This window comes from Chelonia mydas, chromosome 14 (assembly GCF_015237465.2).
Source record: "Chelonia mydas isolate rCheMyd1 chromosome 14, rCheMyd1.pri.v2, whole genome shotgun sequence".
Lineage (NCBI taxonomy): Eukaryota > Metazoa > Chordata > Testudines > Cheloniidae > Chelonia > Chelonia mydas.
The window spans coordinates 36064368-36088749 of record NC_051254.2 but is presented as its reverse complement, the minus strand read 5'-3'; the positions used below and the strand labels follow the sequence as shown (position 1 = coordinate 36088749).

Sequence of the window (24382 nt, the reverse complement as noted above, 5' to 3'; positions counted from 1 at the left end):
GTGCAGCACCTGGACCTTTCTAGCAGTTGGCCCCAAGCCCCCAAATTCTATTGCCTATATAGGGATTGATTCTGCTTCCACTGAAGACAATGTCAACACTCCCATGGAGCCCACAGACAATTAAAGCTACTGTGACTGCACTAAAAATCCTGCCTATGATGCTCTAACCTGAACTGTCGACTCTTGATGCTGGTGAGCTGCCTATTCAGGCACCTTAACTCTGGCACGCCACAGTGTTTGCACCCTTGACTTCACCACCTTAACCATTTTTTCAATGTCGTTTTCTGTATGGAATTGAATATCAGCTGTGCCATCGTGCAGTGCCAGCCTGCGCTGTACGGCCTGCCTGCAGAGTGCCCTCACTGCGGGCAAGGCAGAGTTCAGGGGCTGTAGCTTAGTCTACACTTGCAATTGAAGGACAAAACTTTTGTCGTTCACAAGTGCTTAACACCCCCACTCACACAAAAACAACAAAAGTTTTGCCCCGGCAAGTGCAAATGTAAACGGCGCTTTGTCGACACAGCCTTGTCGCGAACAGCTGCGCAGTGTAGACGTAGCCGAAATGGTCTCCGGTTTCCACTGTCCAAAGGACAGGGGAATTTGGCCAAAGCTTGCCACACAAAGCAAAGTGAGGTTCAAAATGGCAGGGGCTTTGAATCCTTAGTGCTCTATAGCATTTATATTTACAGAAATTTCCAAAGCATCCGTAACCCTGACTTTCTACCTGAGCTTTGTGACACTCCCTCCTCTCCTGAGGGAGCCGAAAAATCCTCTCAGGGCACTTGTAACCCTCTGGTGAGTGTGTGTCACTCACACCCCCCTTGATGGCTGACCCACAGGGTTTGTGGGTTTTTACAGCTCTGAACTTCACGGACTGACTCTTTAGCTCCAGCTGTAGAGACTTGTGCTAAGCGCTGTAAGTCCCCACTTCAATCCCCAGTCAGTGTTGGGGTGGGTTAGACAGTTCCTGCCTGTGGGGCAGGGGATATGCTCTCCCGTCCAGCCTTCCAACAATACACATCAGATTGGTTCATATTCGTCCCCCTCTCTCCATTGCCACTGTTCTCCCATCCCTTCTCCCCACCTCCATCCATTCCTTCTCTCCTGCCCTCTCCCTGTCCTTCCCCCTCTTTCACTCTCCTTCAGTTTCACTTTCCTGTTTTCTCCCCCTCCCCATCCTGGCTCCTCCTTTTTCTTCTCCTTCTGTGGCTGGGACTAGCAGATACTTGCAGGCGGCCCCTCCCAGTGTCAGCACAAGCCCACACTGCACAGCCGAGGGCAGAGAGAACAGATACTCACCCAGCTGCCATGGCCACTGCAGCTACAGCAGGGGAAATACAAGATGAAGCTATTTGCTCCATCTGCCTGGGGTATCTGACGGAGCCGGTGACTATCGTGTGTGGGCACAACTTCTGCCGAGCCTGCATCACCCAGTACAGTGAGGAGAAGGGAACGGGGACACCCCTGACCTGTCCCCAGTGCAGAGTCCGGTTCCAAAAAGGGGAGTTCAAATCCAACACACAGTTGAACAGCATCGTACAAAAGATCAAACACCTGGGTTTAAAACCAGGAAAAGGGCAAAAGGATTATCTGTGTGAGAGACACGAGGAACGTCTCAAACTCTTCTGTGAGGACGACGGAGAAACTATTTGCTGGGTGTGTGAGAAATCCCGGGACCACAAGTCTCACACTGTGGTTCCCACTGAGGAGGCTGCCCAGGAGTACAAGGTAAGAAATGCTGTTGACTTTGCTTAATTAAATCCCTTAAGGACACCAGGTTTATCCACCATCAATACAAGGACAAACATTCACACCTGACTGCCTAAAGTTAGGCACCTAAACGAAAGGGGCCTGGTTTTCAGAGGGGATGAGCACTGGGGTTGTGGATAATGGGAAAAGATCCAAACTTTTTTTGCTCCAAGACTGCAAGTTCCAACACATAATAGAGAGAACAGGGCTGACGGCTCTTTGTGTGCCTGCAACCCGTCTGCCAGGTGGAGAGGGCAGCAAGAACATAAGACCATAAGAACAGCCATCCCCTGTCGGAGCAAAGGTGCATCTAGCCCAGTGTCCTGTCTTCCGACAGTGGCCAATGCCAGGTGCCCCAGAGGGAATGAACAGAACAGGCGATCATCAAGTGATCCGTCCCCTGTTGCCCATTCCCAGCTTCTGGGAACAGCTTCTGAACAGCTGACCCGTGGCAGGTGGGAGGCGCTGGGAGGACGGGGGAGGAGCTGGTCTCAGGGTCGCCAGCGGGCAGGAAGCATTGCGGGGCAGGGGCAGAGCTGATCGGCGGGGCTGCCAGTAGGTGCTGAGCACCTACTATTTTTATTCCATGGTGTCCCCAGCCCTGGAGCACCCACAGAGTCGGTGCCGATGGTAGAAAAAAAACTTTAAATGAGAGGAGGGAACTCACCCGGCATTGATTAAGGAAAATGCCACACGCAGGATTCATAAACATAAAACCATGAGCAAAACACCCTCTCCAGTGTACGTTGGTCAGTGTCTTCTGCCTCATGTTCTGGAGTTCTACAATGAAAAGTTCCTTTGCTTTGATAATCCCTCTCTGCTCCCTCACCCCACCCCACTCACAGTGGCTGTCCTTGGTCAGTGAAGACTCAGGGTTCAGAGATGCATCTGTGTGAGCTCACCTCCCACCCTGGGGGCATGGGGGAGGAGGAAGAAGGCACCTTTCTTGCTCCACTGTCCAAGCACTTGCTCTGGTGTCACCACCCTGCCGCACACCCCACTGGCCCACTTCACCAGCCGCCCTGCCAGCCATCACCTGCTTCTCTGCTATAATCTCTACAGATCAGGACATGTCTACACTTGCAATTCAAAGCAGAAAAAGTCCCCTTTTTGCGCAAAAACCTCGTCTCTTGACGTTCTACGCTGCTCTTAGTGATTTTCAACTCTTAGAGGGGGAACTTCCTTGCTGAAGCAGGCTGGGCAGAAACGCTGTCCCACATCAAGTGATTTCAGCTCTCGTGATCACTTAACTAAACAAAAGACTCCGAATGGAGCCTTAATTAGTTCTGTCTGTGAACAGTGGAGAGGAGCAAGTTAAACCATGCCTAGGACTCTTGGGTAAAGTCCACACTTCCCAGCAAGCACACCTGTCCCCACCTCCTCTTAACCTTCACAGGGGTCTGGCATCCAAGCCCCCCGCATAGTGAGTAAAGTTCAGTGGAGGGTGACCCCCTCAGTCAGGACAGGCTAAATGCTACTCTGCTGCCCTTTACTAATACAGTAAAGATAACACTATTTCATTACCCCCACATTCAATACCGAAGTGATCTGTAATCCAGCACCAGCCACAGCTGATCACTTTGGCAACACAGCCCTGTCCGCTGGATACCTAGGCAGAGTTGGTGTGTTCATGTAAATACAGTCTGCACCTGAAGCCTTTTCCCCTCCCCAGCGAGCTGTCAGGGGAGAGCTCATTCAGACCCTGCTTGCACACGAAACAATCTGGACCCTGACACATCCCTGCACGTCAGTGGCACTGAAAGCCACAGCTGGTACCTGTGTCCTGCTCTTCTTTCTCTGCCATATCTTGTTCTTCTCTCCTCCTTCAGCTCTTACCCATCCAGCAGCCCTGTCCCACTCATATTAACTCCTGCTGCCATTAGCCCAGATAACATTAGGAGGATGTGGGGTGGCCTTACAGCTGACGTACACCGTGTATTGTACACCAGGATGTACACGCCAGGGTATTATAATTGTCTGACAAAGTTGGGGCCACCTGTGTCCTGACACGGTTGGGTTTTGACAGCGTGGGTGGGACAACACGGTTCTGGAACCACATTAAAAAAACATGTTATTGCTCCTATCCCATCTGGGGCTGTGTCTGCACTGGAGAGTGGGAGGCCAGGGATGAGACGCTGCTGAGGTTCCCTGCCCTCACCCCAGGAGAGAGGGGAGGACATGGGCTGATGTTAGGGCCCTGCCCAGGGTTGCAGAAGGAAGGGAGGGAAATGGCCTGAATTCCCTCCCCACAGGGACCAGACTCACTGACACACTCAGTTTGGCCTGAACTGTCCCAAATTTCTGCTCCAAGTCCCTTCTTCATTGAGCTGCTTCTCTGCCCCAGGAACTCGCAGGCCACGTCGACACTGCCAGGGCTTCAGCAGCACAGCTACAGCCCGGCAGCACAATAGCCAGGAGAAAAGGAGGACTTGTGGCACCTTAGAGACTAACCAATTTATTTGAGCATGAGCTTTCGTGAGCTACAGCTCACTTCATCGGATGCATACTGTGGAAATCGCAGAAGACATTATATACACAGACACCATGAAACAATACCTCCTCCCACCCCACTCTCCTGCTGGTAATAGCTTATCTAAAGTGTGCCCACATATCTATTCAGGGGACACCATCACAGGGCCTAATAACATCAGCCACACTATCAGAGGCTCGTTCACCTGCACATCCACCAATGTGATATATGCCATCATGTGCCAGCAATGCCCCTCTGCCATGTACATTGGTCAAACTGGACAGTCTCTACGTAAAAGAATAAATGGACACAAATCAGATGTCAAGAATTATAACATTCATAAACCAGTCGGAAAACACTTCAATCTCTCTGGTCACGCAATCACAGACATGAAGGTCGCTATCTTACAACAAAAAAACTTCAAATCCAGACTCCAGCGAGAAACTGCTGAATTGGAATTCATTTGCAAATTGGATACTATTAATTTAGGCTTAAATAGAGACTGGGAGTGGCTAAGTCATTATGCAAGGTAGCCTATTTCCCCTTGTTTTTTCCTCCCCCCAGACGTTCTGGTTAAACTTGGATTTATGCTGGAAGTGGCCCACCTTGATTGTCATGCACAGTGTGGGGAGAGTGGTCAGTTTGGATGAGCTATTGCCAGCAGGAGAGTGAGTTTGTGTGAGTATGGGGGTGGGGGAGTGAGAAACCTGGATTTGTGCTGGAAATGGCCCACTTTGATTTTCATGCAGGTTGTAAGGAGAGTGGTCACTTTGGATAGGCTATTACCAGCAGGAGAGTGAGTTTGTGTGTGTGGTTTTTGGAGGGGGGTGAGGGGGTGAGAGAACCTGGATTTCTGCAGGAAATGGCCCACCTTGATTATCATACGCATTGTGAAGACAGTGGTCACTTTGGATGGGCTATTACCAGCAAGAGAGTGAGTTTGTTTGTGGGAGGGCGGAGGGTGAGAAAACCTGGATTTGTGCTGGAAATGGCCCAACTTGATGATCACTTTAGATAAGCTATTACCAGCAGGAGAGTGGTGTGGGAGGAGGTATTGTTTCATGGTGTCTGTGTATATAATGTCTTCTGCGATTTCCACAGTATGCATCCGATGAAGTGAGCTGTAGCTCACGAAAGCTCATGCTCAAATAAATTGGTTAGTCTCTAAGGTGCCACAAGTCCTCCTTTTCTTTTTGCGAATACAGACTAACACGGCTGTTACTCTGAAACCTTTCATTATACAATAGCCAGGGCGACCGAAGTGTCATGTTAAGATCAGGCCCAAGCCTCTGTGCTCACTGACAGGGCTCAGAGACAGCCGGGAAGTGCTGGCACTTCTCCGGCGAAGCACCTGCCATGTTCTCCGGGATCTTCGCTTTCACTTTGCTTTAAACTGAGTCTCCAGCTGTTTTGGTTGTGAAGAAAACCTCAAAACTGTGACCCAGATGTAGGGGATGCAGAGAGCTGGGCACAGCGGCTCTGAGCGGTGTGAACGGCCCCATTGCCTCAGTGAGGGGTGAGCTCAGATGCCCAGGGATAATCTTTTAAATATCAACATTGCTAATTATTTCGTTCCCCTGTGAGAGTGGAGAGGGAGAATAGCAGCTCGGCACCATTTATTGCCAGTGACGCCTCCTTCCGGTGCCATAAGCGGGTGATGTTTGGGAGATGCCACCTCTTCTGTTCCCCCCAGGAAAGAAGGACCTGGCCCAGAGAGTCCAGCAGAGTCCAGGGGTATATTCGAGCCCCATGAGGGGAGACAGGCCCCGGGAGCCCCTTGGAGCCCATCAGCAACTCCATCCTGTTCTGAACATTGCACCATCTACTGTGAACAGACCATGGTGTCTCCTTTTGGTGACTCACATGGGCGGAGCTTATTTGTGGGTGGAGCTTCAAAGAATCCAGCCACACTCCCCCCCCCCCACCCGCCCCCGGCCCCAATTCTGATCCCTGCTCATTTATGAAGCTGTTTTGCTGGATGCAAAGGCTGCTTTTCTGCCTCCTGTCTCTCACTAGCCCCTGCTGGCTCCCTCCCTCCCTCCCTGCTTCCCTGCAGCAGTGCCCCAGGAGCTCTCAGCAGCAGCACCAGCCTGGGCCCTGGGTCAGGGAGGAGGAGGCGAGAACTCAAGGGCTCAGAGAAAAGAGAGAGAGTGAAATGGGGAGATCTCTGGCGGGGGGCTCAGGAGGGGACTCTGGGGGGCTGCCAGGGGTGTTGCACAGAGCGGGGTTTAGGGGGCAGGAGCACGTTGCTGTGCTTTGTGAATGAATCACACACTGTCAAAGGGGAAGGGAGCCCTGGGTTATTACAGCTCTGGAGCCATTATAATTATGGGTGGCCCATTCCCCCAGACCGAGTGTGTTCCCTGTTCCTCACTGACCTCCAGCCACATCACAGCTTCACCTTGTCCAGTTAATGGGACTGCACTGGCTCAGGTGCTCAGCTGCTGCCCGAGGGAGGCCACATGGGACCCTGGACAGACGAGAGCGCAGTGGGGTCTTTCTCCTGGCCTGGGTCTGGGGTACAGTGGAGCAAGATGCTGTCTCAACCTCTTCACTCTCACTGGCAGGAGGGATCGTTCAGAACCTTCCCAGCTGCTTCACCTCTGGCCTGTGTTCAGTGATGTGAAACTTCAGCTAAAACACAGGCTTTGAGAAGTCCTGAGTGTCTGCACGAAGCAGAGCCCCCGCTCTGAGGCTGGCGTCTCTTCCCCCACGAGGTCTTTGGGGCCGGCAGAGCCGAGTCTGCTGCTCGCTTCCTGGGTATTTTACCGCTCATGTATGAAATGCCACTATGGATAGTACGGTCTACCCATCGGACAGGCAGACTAATGGCTGTTTCTCGCACACGATGCCCCTGCAGGTGAAACTCCAGGGAGCCCTGGGCCCTCTGAGGAAGGAGTTGGAAGAGGCCCTGGCTTTGACATCTAAAGAGAAGGAGAAAACAACAGAGTGGCAGGTGCGTGTCCGGGTTTATTCCTCCCTGAGCCCTTCCCCCTGCAGCGTTCCCAGGAATGACGGGGCCATAAAGCTCCAGGATGAGGTTATGAATCTGCTCTAGTTGTTTGCTCCGTTGCACAGCCATGGGCTCCGGCATTTGGGGAGGCTGGGCGTGAGTGCTGGAACCTCCCCGGTGCCCAGATCATTGCCCTGCTCACTGCTTCACCCCCATTTGGCCTCATCTCGCCGAGGCCACCCTCCACATTCCACTCCTGCTCTCCCCCATGCCTGGCTCCCGCTCAGACCCCTCTCCAGAGGCTCCCTGCTGACCATTCACTGTTGCAGCTCGGTCCTCCCCTACCCCATAGATGCCGACTCCGTGGGTGCTCCGGGGCTGGAGCACCCATGGGGAAAAATTAGTGGGTGCTCTGCACCCACCGGCAGCCAAGTTCTCCTCCCGACCTCTTTCCCTAAGCGTGCTGCGTCCCCGCTCCTCCGCCTACCTCCCAACGCTTGCCGCCGCAAAACAGCTGTTTGGCGGCATAGCAAGCTCCGGAAAGGAGAGGGGAGGAATGGGAACACGGCCCGCTCAGGGGCAGAGACGGGGAAGAGGTGGGGCCAGGGCAGGGATTTGTGGAAGGAGTCGGAATAGGGGCAGGGAGGGGGTGGAGTTGGGGCGGGGACTTTGGGGAAGGGGTTGGAAATGGGGCGGGGCAGGAGGGGTGGGGCAGGGGTGGAGTCGGGACAGGGTCGGGAGCAGAGGGGGGTCGAGCACCCATAGGGAGCTCCTATGCCCCACCCCGTCCCCCCTGTCCCCTCGCCTGCCACTTGCTCCTTTCTGCCCCCTCCTGCCTTAAGGAAGAGTGACGGGGGAGGGGCAGAGAGGAGCAAGTGGCGGGGCCCCCCACACAGCTGATGGGCGGCAAGCGGCAGGTGCTGCGGGGTTCGGGGGAAGAGCGGGAGTGACGGCTCCAGGCGGGGCGCAGGCAGGACTCCAAAGGCGGCAGGTCTGCAGCCTGCCTCCAAAGGGAGGGGCGCTGCATCCTGTCTGGGGAGGCTCAGCCTCCCCTGGCCTGTGGTACCTGCCATCCAGGGTGCTGGCAGCATCAGGCTCTGTCTCCGGTGGGGATCTCAGTGCAGCAGCTCCTGTAGGCGGAGGAGGAGGGGCAGTTCCTGGCCCTTGTACAGTGGTGCAGACCCACCCCTGAGATCTCTGATGGGGCAAATTCTCCATACTGGGTGCAGTGTTTTCACTATTCCATGGATCCTGTTTCCCTCCTGCAGGTGGGGAGGGTGTGTCGGCTGCTCCAGCCATCGGTTTTCAGTGGCCTTCATGACAAAGCTCTGCAGCTTCTCTGCAGCCTGGAGGAAACATTGTTCCTTCTCGCCCTGCTCCCACAGTCCCTGCAGTGAATCTGCCCAGTGCCTGGGCCAGACACTGGATTTGGGAGCTGGGAGGATGATTTGCCCCCATGGGTGAGGTTCAGATTCGCTCAGCTGGCTGGGCTGGGGGCATGCTGGGAGCTGAGCTCTTCTGAGCATCGAACCCAGTGGCGGGTGTGGAGCTCTGTGGAAAATCTGCCTCCAGGGTGCATCCACATGGCTCCAGCAGCTAGCTGCAGGCTAGTCCCTGAGTGATACCCAGGGGTCTGGGTGGGCGTGAACAGCCCGGCTGCGGCTTCATAGCTACCAGTACCCGAGCTCGCTCGATCAAAGCTAGCTGGGGTGTGTCTACACATGGTGCAGTCAGACCTTCATTGCAGTGTGGACACCCCCTGAGTGAGCAGAGCCAGGGGCAGGTCAGTGTAAAGCCAAGCAGCACTTGGCCACTTCACAGTCTCTGTTGCCATCACGTGGCCACTTCATCCCAGACACCTGCTACTGTTACTGTGACTTTACCTGTGCTCGTCTCTAGCAGGTGATGAACCCATGGGACAAAATGTCTGTACTGGTTCGCCTGCCTTTTACAGTGAAATCCCTGCAGAGAGCGTGGGGGGTGTGAGGAAGACGCCAGCAGCAGGGATGAGAGGAGAAGCAGGTGTCCCACTAGTCAGATAAAAATGGCCATTTAGAAGAGCTGAAATGCTCAGAGCTGGGTGCCTCTGGTTCTGCGTCTGAAGCCGTATTTAGAGCCCGGCGGAAGTGGGCTGGTTTCCAGAGGACCGAACCGCAGCAGCTCCCACTCCCCGCACTGGAAGCAGTTGGTGCTCAGTTCCTCAGACAATAGGGATTTAGGTGCATAACAATTAACAGCCAGGTTTGAATGTGTCCGGCAAAGATCCCAGCCGGCACCACGGAGGCAGCTGCACCTTGGGACAGTCACTGGGGTGGTTCTGAAACCCTTGATTATCGCCCAGTGAGAGCAAGTTACGTCCCACAGCACCAGAGGTCACGGCCCAATGATCAGTGTCACTCGGTGCAGAGTAACTGCAGCCCCAGCGACTGTGAGATGAGGCCCAGCAGGGGCGGCCAGTCACCCACTGAGAGGGGCCGTCAAGGGCCTGAGCCAGGTGGGGAGTATCTCCATGGGCGGGAGTAGGGCCCGGGAGGAGACAGGCCCCCAATGAAGGATGCGCTGGCCGTGTCTGATGGGGGGAGATGTTAGGGGATACGATAATGCTGCACCACTCGAATTAGCTGTAACTCAACAGCTTCCAGGGGGCAGGAGGGGAAGGAGGCTGCAGGCCCACGGCCCTTTGCAGGGTCCAGGCCACATGCACAAAGCCTCGGGCAGGTGCCAACAGGGGCTCCTGAGGGACCTAGGGATTGTCAGGGCTGTACCCGAGTTGTCTGAGTGCCCCATGGTGGCTGCAGCGCTCCCAGGGGCGGGGTGGGGGTCGTCTGGGGGATGGGTGGGTGTCCAAAGCCCATTGACAGATGGGCCCAGGGGTGCTGGAGGACTGTGCTGGGGGCTCAGGTCAGCCGGGGCAGAGGTACGATGTGGACGTTACAGTGCTCAAGCAGCTGCCTCTTCAGACACAGACACTGGGCATGGCCCCTACCCCACCACACAGGGAGCCGGACAGAGAGACGGGTTTGAGCCCTGCACAGGAAAGGGAGAGGGGTCAGCACAGGGCACAGACTGGTGGGGAGAAGGGCTGGGCTCACATACTAGGGTTTCAGGGGGGAGGGCTCTGGGGGCAGGGGGACAGGGGCTGGGGAAGTTCCTGAAGCCCCTGGCCATGTTGGCATCTCAGGGAGAGGAAGAGGGACTTTCCCCAACATCACTGTGGCCTGAATCACACTGGGGGGCAGGTTCACCCCAGGGTCACCCAGCACCTCTGGGCTGAGCTGCAGGGGAGCTAGAGAGGCCAGTGCAGAGCAGCCAGCCCCTCCCCCTGCCAGGATCAGCACCGGCTCAGCATCGTTCCCACGGCTCCTTTCAGAGAGCAGGTGGGGACACAGCTGGCATCAGCAATCCGCTGCTGTGTGAGCCTGGAGGGCTCCCTAAAGGCTGCGATCCCAGGGGCACTGGGCACATGGGCATGGGGCACTCGGCCAGGCTGGGTGAGGCCAAAGCCAGCCCTGACAATGCCCTGGGCGCCCAACACCCATGTGAGCCCCAGGATGGCACCCAAAGGACTATTAGCACCAGCCCTAGGTCCTGAACATTGCAGCCCTGGGAGCTGGTTGTCAAAGAAGGAGCATCACCCACATCCTGCTGTGACGGCTCCCCCGGGTGTCTGAGTGCCCAGCACTTGGCAACAAATCCCCCCATGGACGCCCTGTGCAGCCCCCTGTAAATCTTTACTGTCCCCTCGATTTCTCCCCACTCCACTGTGTCCATCCCATGTCACCTTCAATAACATACTGCATGTTTACAAAGCACCCTATGCAACCCCGCTATGGAACTGGCCATATTAACTCTGAACTAAATCAAACCCTTTATGGTATGTTTTCCAAAGAAGTAAATATCCTGACAAACCTGATACTGCTTTAATATCACCTGCTTCCCGGACAGAGGCCCAGTCCGTGTAACTCACCATCTGGCTCATGTTTTCTCTGTGCCTTTCCTATTTTTCTGTCTCAAGGGGAAAGTGAAGAATAAGAGAGAGATGATTGCAGGTGAATTTAACAAACTGCACACACTGCTGAGAGAGGAGGAGCAGCTGCTTCTGCAGAGCCTGGAGCAGGAGGAGAGGGAGACTCTGAAGAGACTGCAGAAAAATGTAACCAAGCTCTCCCAGCAAAGCTCCTCTCTGCAGCAGCTGATCACAGAGATAGAGGAGAAGTGTCAGCAACCAGTTGTTGAGCTGTTAAAGGTGAGACGGCATCAAAATTCTCCACCCATCCAGAATTATAACTCAGCTCCATGGATCTGTATTCCAACAATTAGAGTCAATGTGTTCTGTGCTTTACTGACAAACAGAACATGAGGCTAAGGGCTCCATCAGTTCCCAAATATCGCAGTTCATGTTAGAGGGGAATTCTCCTCATGGACACCCAGTGAGGCCGTGGGAGATTAAATGGATAATACAAAAATGATACTGAGCTAAACCCCTCACTGCTCTGACCCCAGAACATTGGCCCCAACACAGGTGATAAACACAGATACTGGTGGGTTGTGTCCCTAGAAGGGAGAACCCTTGAGCTAAATTCCTGTCTCCCCTAAATATATGAAACAAGTGTTCAAAACAGTGAAGCCTGGGAGGGTTGATCTATTTTCTAGATGAAAGTTTGATGCCCAGAGTGAGACTCACTCAGTTTTATGCACATTGTGTTAATACAGGACATTGATTCTCTTTTTCCTTTCAGGATGTGAAAAGCACATTGAGCAGGTGTGTTTCCTATGTTCATTGCTCTGATATTCTTGGTGGTGGTTCTGGGATGATGTGTGTACAGAGCAGCTGAGTGATGATGGGATGTTTTCTTCATAGGAGTAAGAATGTGAAACTCCAGGAACCAGAAGCTGTTTCTACTGACCTGAAGAACGTGTATAAAATTTCCCTTGACATGAGGGAAGCGCTGAAGAGATTCGGAGGTGAGTGGTGTCTACTGGGACATTCAGCTGTATTGTGCCTGGGGATCTGGACAGAGCCTGGGACCCCAGGACACGCTTGCACCCAGTTGACAGGCTTGGAGCTGTGTGAGAGCTGGAGGCTGATGCGCTGAGTGCTGGGCAGTTTGCCTGCTACTTACAGCCACCTGCTGATACTTGCCCAGGTGTCTGACCAGGCCCCATCACTGTGACATCCTGACCCCTCCGTGGCTGAGTTAATGGGTGTCCCTGAGCCAGGTGCTGTGAGGCCTGGACTGGGCCCATTGTGCTGGGAGCTGCATAGACTGGTAATGGATGATGTGTCTGTGCCTCTCTGCTGGGACAGGTGAGGGCTGCGTTGTGTGGCCACCGCTCAGCACTGCCCCAGCCCCCATTAGCCAAGGCTGGCCGAGCTTTCTGAGCTGGAGGAGGGGCCGGTCTGGCTGCTGCGGTCTGACCTGGGCCGTGTGTTACTGGGTAACCAGCTGAATCCTACCGCCCCCTTGTCTGCTCTGAGCACAGCCCAGTGTGAGGTTGGGTCAGTGGTTTGCTGCTCAGTGAGTGAGACTCACTCACAAGAGTGTGACCCTGTCACAACGGCTGAGCGTGAGCTGCCCCCATCCAAACCCCTCCCCACAGCCCCAGCGCAGAGACTGGGGCAAAGGCAGAAACCTGACTGCGAGGAGGGACCGAGAGGAAACTAAGGCCGAGGAGAGGGGGAGTGGGAAGGTTCAGTGAGCTCGGTCTGTGATTGCTGAACTGGCCCTTTCATCCTACCCCCGCCCTCCTCTCTTCCCACCCACCCCCCAGCAGGGGGCAGTCGAAGGGGCCAAGCTGGGTGTGTCTGTCCCGGCTGATGGAGGCTGCGCAGTGGGTGCCGGCTGCAGGGCCAGGATCTCAGGGCTCCGGGGAGCAGGAACCCCAGGCTGTGGGGGAAGCAGCTTCCTCTCTGTGGCTGGCTGGAGCCAGCACATCCCTGCTCCCCTCCCCCCTCGCTGCCCCCAGCCCAGCCCAGTCTGTGCCCACTGGACCCTGAACACGGCTGGGCTCTGGGCCATTCCACAGCCCTGGCCCCTGAGCCTGTCGGGATCCTGAGCCAGTCACCTCCGTGCCTCCTTCTAGGGGATCAGCAGCCCCTGGGGAGCCTCCTGTCACCCCCCCGGAAACCCCGTCCTGGGCAGGGCCCCAGGCCCTGAGTCACTCGCTGGCTGCTCCCGGCTGGCCAGGCCCAGGGTCTCCAGCAGGGCCCTTGGTGCTGGTACCGCGCTGGCTGCCAGAGCTCCCAGCCCCTGGCCCAGCCCGGCCTGTTGTCCCAGCGCTGACCCCTCCCCTGCGGGTGGGGGGGGGACCCTGCTGCTCTCGATGGCTGAGCCCCCCCCGCTCCCCGCCGCGGCCTCTGGTGCTGCGCTCGCAGGCTCGGCCCGTGCCAGGGCCAATGCGGCGCTGCTGGGGCTGCTCCTCCCTCGGCACCTGGGTTCTCTGTGTCTGGGGCAAGTGGCCGGGCGAGTGGGCAGGGACCTGCTCAGAGACACACGCCCTGTGCTGCACCCAGAGGGCAGAGACCAGCCAGGGCTGGGCAGCAACATGCCACCGCGCTGGGATTAACCCTTTCCTTCCACCCACCGCAGCAGCCCCGGCCAGTCAGTGCCACTCGACTGCCCGCGCTCTGACCCCAGGGACCTGGGTCTGGCAGCTCGGGGGACTCGCTGGGTGAATGTGGGGGCAGAGTAACCAGGGCTCCCTGCACCCCAGTGTCCCCGTGTGCAATGGGGAAGGCCCCGCGCTGCATGCAGACCTCAGGGGCTGGGCAGTGAGTGTTATTATTGATAGAACCCTCAGCCATTTCAAGGTGTCTTGGCAAGCATCTTGCCTCAGTTTACCCTCTTCAGCACTCCTTAAATTACACCTCACAGTCCAAAAGATCTGAGAGAAAAGTCCCCTCCTGGGGTCTGCTCTGAGTCCAAGTAAACCCCAAAATAAAATCTTTTCCTTCATTCTGCTCCAGCCTCCAGCTCTCACTCAAGCTCCTCACTGTCCTCAAGTCAGGAGTCCTCAGTCCTCCTTCCCGGAGCTGGGCTTGGATTTTTCCATCATGGAATCAGATGACTCCAGCCCTCTTTTCTGGAGCTGGGGTAATTTCAGGCTGTGCCTTAATTCTCTGCATCAACTTTCTCCAGCCGGGGGCAGCTCTCCAGGGCTCTGTCCTGCTACAGCTGCTGCTGTCATTGTCATCTCTGGCAGCTCCTCCCCCTTAGGGGAGCTCCTCTGTCTAGGACAGTGGTCCCCAAACGTTTTTCATCATGCCCTCCCTTACCTGGTTTGTGCCCCGACCCTGAGAGCTGCAGTTGGGAGAAGGACCAGGAACGGGTCTGCAATTGGGGCCAGGAGCCGGGGGCCATGGCTGGGAGTGCACCCGGAGTTGGGGCCAGGAGCTGGGGGCTTTGGCTGGGGGCAGAACCATGGTTGGGGCTGGAGCTGCAGCTGGGGTCGCAGCCTGGAACAGGGCCGGGAGTCGGTGGCTGAGGCCGTGGCCGGAGCTGCAGCTGGGGCTTATGATGGGGCCGGAGTGGAGTTGGGGGCAGAGCAGGGCTGGGTGGCGTTCCCTTCCTGCCACATATGGAGGCTGGTCCAGTCCCTGCCATGCCCTCCAAATGTTCCACACAACCCACAGTTTGGGGACCACTGCTCCAGGAGGACCCCTTCTCTGCTCCTTGCTATGGTGAACTCTCCTGTGAGCTCCTCTCCTCAGTACCTTCCTGTCCCTAGGATCCCTTCAGCTTAGCCCTGGTAACCCTTTATCCGGCTTATTAGCTGTTTCACTGCCAAGTAGCCACCTAGGGATTTCATGACTTCAAGCTTGGTCTGGGTTGTCTCATACTCCCTTTCAGGAGCCTGTCACAGGTAGTTTTGTCCCTGACTCCCTTAAAAGGGCCAGCCCTCTTGATACATTTCCTCCCACCCCCAGAGCCAACCTGTATTCATAGGTAGGTCTTGACCATGGCTGACACTTGGTTATGTTCTGCAGCCGGGATGAGGTGGGGGGTATTTCCTGCCTTGCTGCCACAAGGAAATCTGCAAGGCCCTTAGTCATAATTTTATCCTCATCACTGAAGTATGAAGAGTGTGGGAGTTTGATTCCCCATCTTTCTATGTAGCTCATGTCATGGGTAAAATCCCACATAGTCTTCAGCATGTCACAGTTCAGAACAACTCTTTGGCCATAGCAGAGGTAGTCAATAGCACTGGGCTTTCATCATTGGTGTGATGGTCGTGTAGCAGATATGGGCTGGCTACAGAGCTTCCCTCTCAGCCAGATACACACCAGATGTGTTCATCACAAAATCTTTAATGTTCTGCCAAGTATGGCTGAGGTCTGCTTAAATATGGTATTTTACACACAGCGCTACCTCGGGGTTGAACAGCATAATACAGTTTAGCATTCCATTACATCTCCCCCTTTAAGTTCTACATTCCTACCATTTATAATATTTACATTATCGCACTGTCTTTGAAATTCAGTGCAGATCAGTCTGTTAGGTGTCTCTGAATGGTACTGGTCTTCTAATTGCATGAACCAAACAGGTTAACAGGTTGGTCAGCTGGCTGTCCATTAGTTCCAAGATCTGACTGTGGTCAGTCTGGAATCCTTGAGTCATCTTCTTATTCTGCATCCATCATCTGCAGAGTTTGCTCAGTTGATTGTTCTTTCTGAGGAACAAACTGTAGATGTTGACAGTTTCTGTTGAACTCTCCTCTCTTGGTCTTGATCACATACAACCTGGGTGTTGAATTCTCTTTCTTTACAACAGCTGGAGTATTCCATTCTTTTTCTCCATCCAGTTTGACACAAACATGGTCACCAGGTTCTAGCCCCGGTAGTTTTCTGAGTGATGTCTGTTGTAAAAGTGTTTGCAAGCTCTTTTTGCCTTTTTATTCGATTTGGCTACTCTCTACATGTCTGGCAACTTTGGAGATAGATTCTTTTCCAAAGTTGGGAGGGTAGTTCTGAGTTGTCTTCCCATCCGGAGTTGTGCTGCACTATATCCAGTAGCTGCTATTGGTGTTGATCTATAACTCAGTAGAGCAAGAATGGATCTTCCTGCTGAAGGATATTCTTCACTGTCTGTGCAGCTCTCGCAGCCTCTCCATTCGCATGTGAGTAATATGGGCTTCTCGTAATATGAGGATCATATTTTGTTGAGATAAATAAAATTCTACTTCTCTGAATTGTGGTCCATGCTCTGTCACAAGTTCTTCTGGAACCCTGAAATGACCAAAAGTGCGCTTCAGTTGCTCTATAACACGCTGGTGTGTTACGTAAAATAGTCCACGACTGCCAGGTAAAGATATCTCCTGAATTCACATAAATCTGCAGCTAGTCTCTTTTAAGGTCTCTCTCATTCAGACTAGCTCCTTATTAGTGTCACTAATTACTACTGGCCATATCTTTCTTCCTGCTGCCTTCAGTAAAAGAGCTATGGGAGCCCGAGGGCGAATTTTTCTACCAAGGGCAAATTTAACAGCAGCTTTGGAGTGTTTCATAGCTGATGTCCTGAGCCTGGCCTGGCTGTACCTGTGCGGTTCTGGGGGTGTTGACAGTCACTCACTGAAAGTCACTGGGATTTGGGCTCCTGAGTTGTTGGGATACATTTGAAATAGAGCTGGGTGTAATTTTGGGGGTAAATAGTTTATTTGCTGAAAAATTATATTTTGGGTCAACTGAAACTATTCCTGAATCCTTGTCGAGTTTGCTGAATAGTTTCAGTGAACAGAAGAAGGTGCCGCCACTTCCCTTCTAGCCTTTAGCCCAGTGGCAGGGTCCTCAGCTGGGAGCCCCCGGTTCAATCCCCCCGGGTGATGTCGGGCAGGAATTGGAATGTGGGTCTCCCCACCTCAGATAAGGGCTGGAACTGCTGGGCTCCGGGTGTCTGATGTGGGGCTCCCTCAGTCTCTCCTGCTGAAGTGTGTCTAAACACTGCCATGGGCACTGGGCCAGAGCACGGGAGCGACACTGACTGCAGCCCAGTGGGTCAGGCCCCGACCTGGGAGACCCAGAATCCAGCTCCCCTGCTCCAGTGACCCTGTAATTATTGATCCATAACCCCAGTGAGGGGAGGGGTTCTGGCCCCTGGCACACCAGTGTCTCAGCCATGTCGGTGCCCCTATGAAAACCCCTAGTGCAGATGCGCTGCGCTGGTGTGAACTGGGACTGGCCCCTGGTGCAGCTTATCCCAGATGGAGCGGGCAGCAAGTAGGAAAATGCCCCCTCCTCTCCCCACTGCCCCAGCCTCATTAGCAATTGCCTCTGTTCCCCCCAGCACCCCTCAAGTCTCATCCCCCGACTATCCTGCCCCCTTCCAGCAAGCCCAGATACCCTGCCCATGTCCTTGCATGGAGAGTCCCAGCTGCGCCCCGTGGGGCAGGGCTGCCACCCAGTGTGTGTGTGGATGGCACCAACCTACTCTTAGCAACAAACCAGCCACACACAGCCCCAGAGCAACAGAGATTCCCTGGGGCCTGCCCCCTTCACCTTCCCTCTTGCCCCCATTCACCTCCCTCTCTCCCCCTGGCACCTGCCTCTCCCTTACCCTTCCCTCCGCCTTTGTGCCCACCTGAACCCTGCCTCTATCCTGTCCCCTCCTCACCCCAAACTCCTGCTGCTCCCTTAGGCCCCTGCCCCTCTCCCCCCAACTTTGTCTCCCTGGCATGTGCCCCTGCCCTCCACCCACCTCTGCCCCCCTGGCACCTGCCAATCTTCTTATGCCCCTGTGCCCCCTGGCTCCCGTGCCTCCCTTACCCTTCCCTCACCCCAGTTCCCACCTGGCCCCTGCCTCTATCCTCATTGCTACCCTTCTTCTCACCCCTTTTCTGCTCCCCTTGATCCCTGCCCCTCTGTTCCCACTTTGCCTCCCTGGCATTTGCCCCTGCCCTCCACCCACCTCTGCCCCCCTGGAACTCACCCCTCCCTTCTCACCCGTCACCATCCTAGCACTTGCCCCTCTCCCACAAACATCCTTTGCACCCTGGAGCCCACCCATCACTTCACCTCCCTGCTACCTCCTGGCGTGAACCTCTCCCCTTTCCCCCTCTGCTGTCATGTCTCCTATCCCTCCCCTCGCCCCCCACATGCCCTCCTAGTGCCTGCCACTGCCCTCACCCCCTCTTCCCCTTCATGCCTCCCCATCCCTCACTCTCCTCTGATGTCTTGGCTCCTGCCCTTCTCACCCCCCTCAGCCCCGCCTTGTACTCAGCCCTCTCGCCACCCTGCCCGACACCCACCCCTTCCCTCATCCCCCTGTGCCCACCCCTCCTCTAGCTCCACTCTGACCTTCTGTCTCCTGCCTCTCCTCGATCCCCTCTCCTAACAGTTCCCTCGACCCATCTGCCCCTGCCTCTCTCCTCACCCCTCTCTTCCCCCAGGTGCCTGTCCCTCCCTCCTCTGCCCTCCCTGTTCCTGCCATTCTGTTCAGCCCCCTCAATCTCCCTGGCACCTGCCCCTCCTCTTGCCCCCTTTCCCCTGGTGCCCATCCCCCTTCACTACCTCTGCTCCCTGACTCCACTCTCCTCATGCCCCTCTGCCCCCATGACTTGCCCCATCCCCTGCCTTTCTCGTTGTTAGAGGGCTTATTCCTTCACCTGCTTACTTCCCTGGTCTATCTTGCATGAACAGAGAGCAACAGTACCCGAAATCCGAAGGTGCAAACAATTCAATATTTATTGGGGTGAACTTCAAGCAAGCATGATTCCAGTTTCCTTCCTTAGTGTTCCCCTTCCCACCTCTGATGCCACAGAGCCTTACCTGTGTCCCTGTTCCCATTCCCTGTTCCCATTCCCCCATCTTAGCAAAACATGATTCCAATTCCCCCATCCCCATTCCCTGTTCTATTCCCCGCCTTACTTCCTGATTTACTATATAGTCTTCAGTCAAACTTGAGTTCGGCTTAGCTATACCGTAACCAATCATTTTACTGAAATTTAACTAACCAGTCCTAACATATTGTAACAAGATTATCTAACCAATATATCCCACCACCTTAATTGGTTTACACCCAACAAAATTAATTATACAGCAGACAGAAACAATCACAGAACCAGACAGAGATTATACGGACAAACAATAGGGAAATGGGGACTACAGTGATAGAACAACAAAGAAATGAGGATTTCACATCCCAGCCATTCTTAAGTGAGTTCTTGCCAGATAGGATGCTATCAAACTAAGTTTCCTTTACATCTTCTAGGCTCTTCCCTTTCTCTGGAGGCGATGGGCACTATCAGGACAGGATTGTATTCCTAACAGCCCAATAGCACCTGATTTCAATGTGACTAGGTTGGAATGTGAGGATGTGACCTTTCGCTTCCCAGCTTATGGCTGCCTCTACCCCCTCCCCACTCTGCTCCTGTCACCTTCCCCTCCCCTTTCCTCTCCCAGCATCAGCTTCTCCCCTCCCCTCCCCAGCCCCACTGACACCTTCCCACCCCTCCCCTGCTCCTCCTGCCCTTTCCCCCATTGTCTCCTCACAGGCAGAGGGGCCCTGACTCCCCTCAGGCAACAATCCCCCCCCCCAGTGATTAACGGGGACGCAGGTTAATTTCCCTTAGATCCCAGTGACCAGCCCCTGCCCCTGGCCCTGACTCTGTGACTCTCTCCCCAGTGGACGTGACTCTGGATCCAGACACGGCAAATCCCCACCTCGTCCTGTCTGAGGATCGGAAACGTGTGAGACACAGAGACACACACCAGGATCTGCCCGACAAACCCGAGAGATTTGATCCTTGTCCCTGTGTCCTGGGCGCTGCGGGGTTCGCGGGCGGGAGGCGTTACTGGGAGGTGGAGGTGGGAGACAAGACAGGCTGGACTCTGGGGGTTTGTAGGGAATCTGTGAGCAGGAAGGGGAAGGTCACATTCACACCTGAGGATGGATACTGGGCCATGTGGCAGTGGTATGGGGAATACGCGGCCCTCACATCCCCGTGGACTCCCCTCACCGTGAGCGTCCGGCCCAGCCGGGTGGGGATTTTCCTGGACTATGGGGTGGGCAAGGTCTCGTTTTACAATGTGACTGACGGGTCCCATCTCTTCACTTTCACTGACACCTTCTCCGGGATGCTCCGCCCTTATTTCAATCCCGGTCCCAACGCTGGGGGTAGAAACGCGGCTCCCCTGATCATCTGCCCGGTCCCGGCTCCGGCCGGGGGGAATCTCGGTCCCTGACAGTGACCCCGCGGCACAGACTGACTCCTCCCAGCGCTGCTGCTCCTCCCGCCCCCCTGTAGTGGGGGCTGGTTACTGCAGCTACTGGAGTTTTTGTGCTGACCGGATGCTGCCAGTTTCCCTTTTCCACTGGAGGGTCCAGTCGAAAACCGGACACCTGGCAACCCCCAGCCCTCACTTTGCCCCGTCCCCTGCCCCAGGGGTAGCAGATGGTGGGGGATGGGGTCATTCACTCCTGCCAGAATTTTCTAGCCCTGTGAAATCTCAGTGTAAAATAGGAAAGAAAAAAGATTATTCTAATTTAGAAAATATTATTGTAACAAGGTGTAAATACAAGAATATTTCAATTTACATTTCAACAGTCTTTCAGAAACAAGCATCTAAACATATTTTTAGAAATGGAATTATTTACATTTATTTTTGATTCTTCCCTCAAATCTATATTGAAGTTTAACTTCTCTGTATAACATCATTTGTATTTCAACTGTGGAATTTCAAGAAATCCAAAATATTTATCTTGACAAAATAAATTATTAAATTGTCAGACGGGGTTGTTCAGTTACAATGTACGTGTGTCATAAACATCACAACTACACACATGTGCAGCTGCTCGCTCCCTCTCCTCCTCTCTTTATTGTTTTGACTGGTTCTCTCTGGGAGGCAGGACACATACACCCACCTCCTGCACTACATCTTTGAAAATTAATAGGTGAAAAGTGATAGAATTAATTAAGCAATATATTTCAGTTAACTCACACAAGATTATATAATATTCTTTGAACTTCTTTCAGCATTAAATCATGTGATTTTTAACTTTCTAGCTACATGTCATCGGTAATCAAGATATGACCCTTCCTTTCTTTTTCTCACATCAATTAACAAAACACAGTCCCCAACCTCAAATGCTATCTTCCTATACATAGAAATCTCTTCTACAATCTCCATTTTTAGTGTATTTTTCTTTAGAAATATTATTTGCAGGTAATGTACTGTCAGTGTCCACTGTTGCTTTCAATGTACTGCTGGACTCTTCATGTTCTTGGTTATAAGGACACAATAAATGTAGTTTGATAAAGAAATAGAGAAGGGGTTTCAGAGTCGCAGCCGTGTTAGTCTGTATCCGCAAAAAGAACAGGAGTACTTGTGGTACCTTAGAGACTAACAAATTTATTAGAGCATAAGCTTTTGTGGGCTACAGCCCACTTCATCGGATGCATAGAATGGAACATATAGTAAGGATATATATATATATAAGTACATAAAGAGAAGGTGGAAGTTGCCATACAAACTGTAAGAGGCTAATTAATTAAGATGAGCTATTATCAGCAGGAGGAAAAAAAAACTTTTGTCGTGATAATCAAGATGGCCCAATTAGACAGTTGACAAGAAGGTGTGAGGATACTTAACATGGGGAAATATGTTGCGGTTCAAATACAAGACAGCACAAAGCTTTAAGCAAGCAAACAGGCTGGTCTGCCAACGGACTGGTCCTGTCAGCTTTTCCACCCTCTCCTTTATTCTTTCTCTTCCCCCGCGCATTACATTCTCCAACAGATAAAAGGAATACACTGGCTTTGCTTAACATTCTTATTTACCAATTTCTATCTACCGCATTCCTTGCTCTCGGGCCTTGAGCCCAGTCCTGGGAGGCTTCCCACGGTTCATGTCATCTGGGCGAGATTCCAAGGTTCATGCCCTTGAGAGGAGCTGTGTGTGCACAGCTCCTACACAACACTCCGGGTGTGCCCTGAATGTTGCCAAGTGCATGAACCTTGTATGAATCCTACAGAAATAGATTCAATATGTGTAATGACCCAGCCACTCCCAGTCTCTATTCAAACCCAGGTTAATGGTATCTAGTTTGCATATTAATTTAAGCTCAGCCGTTTCTCCTTGGATTCTGTTTTTGAAGCTTTTCTGTTGCAAAATTTGTGAATCATCACAAATTAACTTAATTGTAGTAAAGACGCTGGCACTTAATGACACATAACATGAAATTTGGTGAAGCTTTATTGGGAAACCTTTCTTCTCGGCCACAAATCAGTCGAAAGGGTGATATTTTTGTTGTCATGTGAGGTTTAGAGTACAAAGTTGCTCCAGGAAATTCATCACAATTCCTCTGGGCTCTGTCCACCACTTTCTGGAAAAATAGTGACTGATTGATCTGTATCCTTGAAATTAGTCATTGAACCTAATACCTTGAAGAGCTAGCTGAGCGGAGTATGAGGGAAGAAACTTTGCATGGCATTGCTAGGACTACTGTTTGTTTTAAACGTGATGCGTTATGAACATTTTCAATGTCATAATTCAGTTTTGAAGATTTACTCACAATATGCCATTCACGGCAGTGTGCCCGAAACTTACCTTGATTATTTGAAAATAAATGCCCTGAAATGATCTCGTGATGGATTCATTTGTGTTTTTATCCAGTCTGCTGGTGTCTGGGTGGTGTGGGCAGCTGAAGCTCTATGTTTTTCCTAGTTTTTAACAGAGGGAAATGTTAATCTAAAAAAAGATAATTTTTCCCTAAAATTTCCTTCAGAAATATCTGTGTTCCTTTCCCTATTTCTCACTGAATTATGTATAATTACTGTGGTTTCTTATCCAACATTATTGTGTTATTATATGGGAAAATATGTTGGCAAAAAGGTTAATATACAACATGGTTTTTACTATCTGACAAGACATAAAAATGTGTTGTCACTCACAATTTACAGCCTGAAGTATCATGAAGAGATTTCAGGCAATGTTCATTTTAAAATTTCTAACTATGAATGGGTTCCCCCACCAGTTCCCGCAACCCCAGGCTGGCAGCGCTCTGTGTGAATTAAGCAGCCTCCAGTCTGTCAAGAAACCTCCACCAAGTGTCTTTATTACCTTTTATGGTGCATCACAACATGGCAGCAGTTATGAGGAGCCCCCTTCCTGCTCCCTGGTTCAGCCTTTTATCCTGCTGCTTTCTTCTCAGTGCTGACCGAGAGACATCATCAGGCTCCCTACCCGTGCAAGTGATCCCCTCTGCCCTTCGAAACCCAAACTCCTCAGTCCCTCCTCCTCTAACTGCACCCGGTGCCCGGGTGCTCTCAGTGACCAGGGTGCTGGCTTTCAAAGGGCTCAGTTTGTAGCTGCTAACAGCCCCCTGTCACAGGACCATGAGTGTGTAATTGACCATATAGTGAATATAACACCAAATGTAAACTGTTTCCTCATGATTCAATTCAGAACCTAGATCTGCCAGTATCTGCTCTGGACAGCCATGTTAATATATAATTTCACATGTCTTCTTCTCCACCTCATGTGCTGTCATAGTTCTAAGTGGAAATTCTTCTACCTATTTTGAAAAATCATCTGTAGCTGCCAGTACCTACTGGTATCGCTTCTGTGGTATTGGATACCGATTAAATCTGCTCTCAGCAATTCCCATGGTTTAACCACCTATGTGCAAGAACACAGGCTAGAGTAACCATTCCAATCTTTCCTATGACATTTTCATTATAATCCCATATATAGTAAGCAAAGTAAATGTTCTAATGTGGTTTCTACAGTAGCTGATGTGTCCACACAGTCAGAATCTAACTTTTGGTGTTTTTCAGAGGTAAATAAATACAGGCCAAATTTCTGCAACTGAAAACTTGCATAAATACGCTGTGCAGGGGCGGTGAGTTATATGGGCCCATGCTGCCTGTGCTCCAGAAATATTCAGGGCCCGGGGGCCCAGCTCCACCAATGTTCGGGGCCGTGTCTCCCCCACAGTCCCATCTGCTTCCCCCGCGCACCTCCCCAGAGTGTCCCTGCTGTGCCCCGGGCAGCTGGCGGCCGCCCTGCCGCTCCGGGCTGTGCTACCTCACCGGCCGCTGCCACTGCTGGCTACAAAAAGGGGGCCGGCGGCAGGCTGAGGTGGCTGCTGCGCCTGTGGAGGGGGGAGAGGAGGAGGTGCACATGTGATGGCGGCCCCCCTCCCGGCACCCACAGGGAGACAACTCCGACTCCGAGGGGGCTTCCTGGAGTCTGCACCTGAGCAACTGGGGCTTGG

The 24382-nt window shown here is 53.1% G+C and overlaps 2 protein-coding genes across 2 annotated transcripts in view; both read left to right on the top strand.

Moving 5' to 3' along the window:
• LOC102936186 (butyrophilin-like protein 2) overlaps nt 1-24382 on the top strand; it is a 1677894-nt gene that overhangs the window by 1646401 nt on the left and 7111 nt on the right.
• Nucleotides 1234-22746, top strand: LOC102935860 (E3 ubiquitin-protein ligase TRIM39). The gene is given in 7 exon segments (XM_037914924.2): nt 1234-1728; nt 7080-7175; nt 11188-11418; nt 11912-11934; nt 12034-12137; nt 19790-20268; nt 20270-22746. Coding segments are annotated over 7 exon segments (1386 nt in total). The 5' UTR covers nt 1234-1308; the 3' UTR covers nt 20303-22746.